The 6805-nt window shown below is 34.7% G+C and overlaps 1 protein-coding gene across 7 annotated transcripts; it reads left to right on the top strand.

Moving 5' to 3' along the window:
- Positions 1-434: 434 nt before the first annotated feature.
- PNSL1 (PsbP-like protein 2) lies at positions 435-4735 on the top strand. 7 transcript variants are annotated; one of them, XM_088975570.1, is made up of 8 exons: positions 435-646; positions 741-837; positions 1307-1390; positions 1549-1622; positions 1731-1853; positions 1953-2024; positions 3402-3498; positions 4468-4735. In XM_088975570.1, the coding sequence occupies exons 1-8, from the start codon at positions 596-598 to the stop codon at positions 4569-4571; spliced, it is 702 nt and encodes a 233-aa protein (XP_088831696.1). In that variant the 5' UTR covers positions 435-595; the 3' UTR covers positions 4572-4735. The 7 variants fall into 7 exon arrangements, with proteins under 7 accessions (XP_088831696.1, XP_088831694.1, XP_088831698.1 ...); XM_088975568.1 differs by having other exon boundaries at positions 445-646; positions 4465-4735; XM_088975572.1 differs by having other exon boundaries at positions 445-646; positions 1552-1622.
- The last annotated feature ends 2070 nt before the right edge of the window (positions 4736-6805 follow it).

Genomic DNA, 6805 nt, shown 5'->3' on the forward strand with positions numbered 1-6805 from the left:
GAGCCATGGCCCCCCCTATGATTCAGAAATTCCCCACTGAACAACAGCATTTCTGTGTAAATTTTCTCCTCTCCCCACTCTCCATCTCAATGGTTGGCCCCCCTTATGATCCCTTCCATGCTTGATTCATGTTTTAATCCCCCTTATAACAATTTCCTAGCTCCGCCCATGCTCATGGCCTACTTGACACAAAAACTTTGAAAAATGGATAAGCCTGCATATTTGGCTGTGGACGTTTTTCTTTCAAAAGTCGGACCCAAAAAACACCCATGCCACCAAACATCATCTTTGGTTGAGTGAAGAAAATGACGGTTAAGGTTTCGGCAACGGAACCAAATACCTCCTAAATCGGTTTGGAACAGAAAAATCCGATTCCGATGGCCCGATCCATTTTCACACCTCCAATCATGCTGATGTGTACTTCCTCCGACGACGCTCATACCTGCATTATCCATGTCAATCTCAACATACAAAAGCGAAAAAGAAAAGCTAATAAAAAGGGGGGAAAAGCTCACTGCCGGCAGAGAGTATCTGCATTCTCCACTGGCCAGAATTTTAGTAGTTAGAATCAGGCGTTGCTTCTTACGTGGCTGAAATGGCAGTTTCATCGCTCCCGCTAAGCTGGGCTTCTACCCTCCATAACCAGGTTTTTGTTCTATTTTCATTTCGGACTATGTTCTTTCAGAAACTTCTTTCTCAGAATAATCATCAGTCATCAAACGAACGTCTCGTTCTTCCAGTTAACAGTGCCGAATTCGACCGCTGTACCTCGCTCCACTGCGTTTTCTCAACCCAATATTATTGCATGCTCAAGAGACACGACCTTTAATGAAGAAAGTAAGACACCCATCTATCAAATTCCATTGGATGTTTGTTTTATCAAGTATACGAGTTTCTGTTAATTTTGGGATTCAGATGTTTTTGATTCTCCTTTCGTAGTGTTGTGGGAAAATCCCTCTTAACACGACTTACCCAACTGCTTTTTCGATTTTGCATGTGCAGTGCTCTCTGTTTTGATAAATGTTAAGCTTTCATTTCTTTCAATTTCGGGCTTTAGATGTTTTAGGTTTATATTCTTGTCTGTAAGAGCAGAAAACGGTGTCTATGAAATATTTGCAAGTTTGGGCATGTACTCTAATTTGTAAGTTTCAAATTTAGTGATTGTAGCCTTCTGATTTGAACTGAGTTGATTTTTCTTGATATCATAAAGTAAACAAGTACCCCTTTTAAGATCTGGTTGAAATTTTCATCGATTGATTACCCTGTTGTGCGCTTTCTGACTGATCCTACATGTGACGGTTTTCAGGCTGTTTGAAGAAGAGGTCGATATTGCTGGGATTAGGGGCATTGGCAACAAGTTTAATCCCTGCAAATTTTGTTTTTGCGGATGGTATTTTGATGAACAATGAAAATTAAGTTTCTGTTTTATAACCAAGACCACAATTTATTTGTTTCCGTAGAAAACTTATTCAATTTATGTTCTACATTGTGGGAAAATATTCCTCTATTTGTTTTTTTAACTTCTTTACATTCTACATGTGTGTGCAGAAGTTCCGGAAAACTACCAAGCTTTTATTGATCTTTCAGATGGTTATTCTTATTATTACCCTTCAGATTGGAGAGTAGGTCGCTCTATTGGTTTTGCTGTTATCGTGTTTGATTTCTCAAACAGATATCCAATTTTCTGTTTGGAGATGGAAATTAAAGGAATTTCTGTTTTCTCTTCTTAGGACTTTGATTTTAGAGGGCATGATTCAGCATTTAAGGATCGTTATCTGCAACTGCAAAATGTAAGACTGAGTTTTATACCAACTGATAAAAGGGATATCCATGATTTGGGTCCGATGGAGGAGGTGAATTATATTGACTTTGTTATGTCTTCTGTTTTTTTTTTTTTTTTTTTTTTCCATAATTCTCTTCTGTTTCCTCATCAATTTCTGTCTATTTAGCAGGTTATTTCCAATTTGGTGAGACATGTTTATGCTGCACCATCTCAAAGGGCTACTATTTTTGACATGAAAGAGGTTTGTATACTTTTAACAGTCTTAACATCCATTTTTTTCTACATATTATGTTCAAGAAAGACAAAAATATCCCATAAGTTGGTGGGTATTTGAGATACTGCTCTCTACATTGACTTTTAATTTTTTTTATTACTCGTGGGATTTCTATATCTTCTTTAACTTTCAGAGTCAGACTTAGTGGGTTCACTTTATGCCAAATCATTTTTTGATCAATAACAGAAATTTTCATTAAAATATATGAATCAAGTTCAAGAGTTTGAACACATTCAGGATCCTTTGTTTTGTAAAAGCACCATTTTTAGTTGAAGCCTTATGTTAGATGGTGCTAATTTACTTCCACCAACCGGCCAATTTCTGGAACTTAGAACTTTATATTGGGAATGTGAATTGATTCTAGGAAATGAACTGAGCATTCTTTAGATTAAACATCCAGAGCCTAGGTTATCTTGCTTTGTAAATCAACACATATTCGTTCATGAGAAAGATCCTTGAAGTCTTTCAATTGCATAATATAAAATAGGGTGGTCATCTCAACTTTCCTATTGACTTTTTTTTGTCTCTTTTAAGGGGGGATTGCAGGAATACTACAATCTGTGATTGGATTATAACAGAAGCAGAGAATCAGGATGGAAAAAGATTCATGAAGCTTCCACTTTCTGTGTTTTCTGTTTGGCTCCAAAAATGGGCCACATAGAATATGAAAGTTAGCAGGTTTTATACCATGTTTTCCATTGGTTGACCAGGAGGCTAGTCATTTCCATTGTCTGCCTAATGGTCCACTTCTGTCCAACAATCCAAAGGTCATTACCCTAGTTGTCTGGGGTCTTGGGAAGGGTAGAAGGGCCTAACCTCCTGCACTTTTTTTGCATGAAGTGGATGCTTTCAGATTTGAACCCTTGTTATAATGCTCTAAAGTCCAAACATGGCATAAGGCCATTACCCTGGCTATCTGGGTCTTGGGAGGGTGGAAGGACCTAACCTCCTGCACTCTTTTAACATGAAGTGCCCGCTTTCAGATTTGAACTCTTGTTCTCATGCTCTAAAGTCCGCCTAAATCAACCCCCCCCCCCACCCAAAGAAAATAAACAAATATCTTAATCCATGTATAAATGATCTCAGACTTATAAGTTCTAGTTTAGACTTTACACAATTACTAAGATGCACATTTTTTATCAACAATTATGGTAACATTCAAGAAGAGGTATATATCTACATGATAGAATGCAACTTATAAGCTCTTTTTTTTTTTTTTTTTGAAAGTTATCATGTGATTTTTGTTCAGGAAGGTGATACTATTTTCCATTTCAGTCTATCTACTCAGTATTCCCAACTTTATGTTTCTTTGTATTTTATTTGCCTTCTATTATCTGAATGCAGCGGACTGTTGATGGGAAAAACTATTATACCTTTGAGTACGAACTTACATCTCCAAATTTTTCTCGTACTGCCTTTGCAACCATAGCTATTGGCAATGGTACGATTCCATCTCAATATTATTCTTTTTATGGCATAAAGTGTAAACTTTGTCCGTATTCAGCTCCACATCATGAGTTCATGGATAATTGCATTAGACCTTCTTACTCAACATAACTGACAATCAGAACTAATATGTGGTAGTGACAAATACCTTTACATTTCTAAGTACAGATTGAGGTCAAATGCAAAATCAGAAACGAAACCTCTGTCCTCATTTATAGAGGACAGCAGTGCCATGTTAGGAGAATAGATTTGCCATTTACTAAGTTTCATCATTTAAGGATTCTTACAACTTGTTTTACTATCTTTTCCATTAATAGTTACCTTACCCTTTTCTAATTAAGGCCAAGTAAATCTCACATGGACACTTGCATAGATGTTGGACAATATGATAGTAGATATATTAAATTAATTTAGACTTGGTGACAAGTGATATCTTTTGCTTTTTAGTTGATTTATATTAAAATTTATGTTAATGGTATATAAATGATGATCAAAACAAAAGAGAAGCCGTAGCTAAGATCTGTATCAAATAGAAGTTCTCCCAGGCATCTGATGTGTGAAATACCTATCCGCTATTAGAGACCATCAGATCCATCTATGATTTTAAACATGAAAGATGCAGAGAGAACATCGATTGAGGGATATGTCTATCAGATTATACAGATAGGAAATTGAACTCTATTAGTAAGATTTTCAATTTTCACACTATCGGGTGTATAGCTGCTTGCACTCTTGGAAAAACTTGATTAAGCTGAAAAGCAGGCCGAGTCAGTCTTCTTTTACATGTGTCATCATCTTCATGAGGTCTTGGTGGTCCTTAGGCTGACATTGTTGAATTCTCCTAGGGACTCTCAAATAAATTCCACAGAATGTTGACTCCTAAAGATCAGGACCCTAAGGAATGATTAAATTATTTTCCTATACTATGTTAGTTGATCAATAATTTGCTTACTTCATTAAGCAGGGAGATACTACACACTAATTGTTGGAGCAAATGAAAGGCGATGGAGAAGAGTGCGTGAGAAACTTAAAGTAGTTGCTGACTCTTTTAGGGTTCTTGACATTTGAAGTTGTACTTTTTGTGATTATGAGAGATCATAGAAAACTAGTATATGCGTTAATAATAATTTTTGTTGCTGGTTTGTTATTTTTTACCAGTCCATATTGTATCAGATGTGGATTCATGATTACAAAAGGAAAAGAAAAACCCAATAAAAATTGTTGAATTACTTGGAGAATTATCCACTTGACCCAGCTCTCAATAAGCAATCTAAGCAGCAGATCAGTTCTCTATGTAATTCAATTGTGCTCTGTTTTGCTTGAATCTATTGGCAAATCGGTTTTTGATTATACAGTGGAAATTGATGATTCTAATTAAAGCCAAAAAGAAGATTATCGATTTGATGTACTAAAGAGAAGGGACTTTCTACTACCCAACAAGAAATCACTGCCTGTTGGAGGTGCAATGAGAAGCCCCGTTTAACAAGGGTCTTATATGAGGGGGAACTTTTTACCAATTGTATGGAGTTAGTTGGGACATTTGACAATTGACTACACAATGCAGAAATGGGTGTTTATTAATAGATCCAAACCTAGCATCACAAAAGTTCTTTTTTGGTAAATGCATTAGAATTTTTTCTTGCTCTCATGTAGAGGGGGTATTCTCCAATATGAATTGTTTTTCTTGTTGCAACCCGACAAAATCCAATTTTCCATATTTGCACTCTCTTCTTCTTAGTCTTTGGGTTTTGTTTCTAGGGTTGAGTTGAGTTGAACTAAGGCCAAGTTTGGGAGTGCTTATTTGAAAAATAAGTTCTTATTGAATAAGTGCTTAAAAACAAGTGCTTATTCTAATAAGCGCTTATGAACGTTTGGTGAAAAAACACTTATTTTAAATAGTGCTAGTATAGGTATTTTTAAAATGACATGGCGGGCCAAGATAGGCCAAAAAGGAAATAAGCATTATTGAATAAGTACTTCAAAATAAGACCAAAATTTGGGATTCTATTTCACGTTTATTTTCCAAACGCAAATAAGTGCTTATTGGTGTAGTCCCGGCCTAAAATAATTGCTTATTCAAATAGGCACTTATTTTTAAGCACTTCCAAACTTATATTTAAGTGTGATTGTGGGGTCTCCTGAGTGTGTCCATGGCTCGGGTAGACCCAAGAGAACTGAACAGATCCAACCAAATTTTATAGGTTCAGGGTGTACATCACTCATCCTGTTTATGGTTGTGTTTGGTACCATAAAAAATATTGTTTTTACCTAAAATGTCAAATTTAACTGACTCATATTATGTGACAACTCATATTTCTCACCTGTTTCTACTATCAAACCCCAAACATTTCATGAAGAAATGGCAATGGTACCAAACACCACCTATAATTGGGTTGGGATCAATTTTGGCAATGTGCAGAGAACCGGACAAAGCATTGACTCAAGAAAGGGAGAGGCTCATAAGTGCCTCTCCCTATTTAATATATATATATATATATATAATATATATTAAATAGGCACGGGCGTTGCACGTGGCAATCTCAAATACCAATAATAATCACAATGTTTTTTTAGAATCCATATGTTGGTGGATTTAAATTTTGCATTTCACTTTCATTGTCAATAAAAATACTTTTTATTTATCATATTTATTTTTATTTAATATGATAAATATATAATATTAAATATGTGCATATTTTTAATGTTTTTAATGTTTTTATTTCTATCTATTTTTGAGCTTTTATTATATTACTATGGTTTCATGTATTGACCTATTTGACTTGTAAAAAGTGATCTCATTTTTGGGAAATTTTAAATTTTCTATTCAATTTCCATAATTAATTCAAAAAATAATTATTGTTTATCACACTTCTCTTTGTTTTATATGATAAATTGATTATATCTTACATGTCAAAAGTTCTATAAATTTTTATATATTTTTTTAATTTTTATCTTTTTTTTTATTTTTATTATTTGATTGCGATATCATTAGTTGACCAATTTAGCCAAACAATTAGACTGTTATGGAGCAAATCAAGTAGATTGGATCAGGTTTGAGCTCAAACCAAGCCCAACCCTATGCATTGGGCATAAGGCTAAAGACCAAAGTCATTCTTGATATATCTAACCTAGGTCCAACCTGTACTAAAACTTGATGCACTTGGGTTTATCAATTGACTCCATAACAAAATTTGACATAAATGAATTTGTATAATTGTATATTCATGCATGCACATAAAATTGTCTTTATATATGTGTGTATGTATATAATTAAGCCAAATTTGGGCTACCTAAGGGTTTTG

Source organism: Nelumbo lutea, chromosome 3 (assembly GCF_056320005.1).
Source record: "Nelumbo lutea isolate HS-2025 chromosome 3, American lotus-T2T, whole genome shotgun sequence".
Lineage (NCBI taxonomy): Eukaryota > Viridiplantae > Streptophyta > Magnoliopsida > Proteales > Nelumbonaceae > Nelumbo > Nelumbo lutea.

Excerpts from the sequence above, each read along its gene's own strand:
- PNSL1 (XM_088975568.1), top strand. The coding sequence starts at position 596 with ATGGCAGTTTCATCGCTCCCGCTAAGCTGGGCTTCTACCCTCCATAAC. Across the intron at positions 1,391-1,548 it reads AAATTTTGTTTTTGCGGATG|AAGTTCCGGAAAACTACCAA; the intron begins GTATTTTGATGA and ends ATGTGTGTGCAG. Across the intron at positions 2,025-3,401 it reads CTATTTTTGACATGAAAGAG|CGGACTGTTGATGGGAAAAA; the intron begins GTTTGTATACTT and ends ATCTGAATGCAG.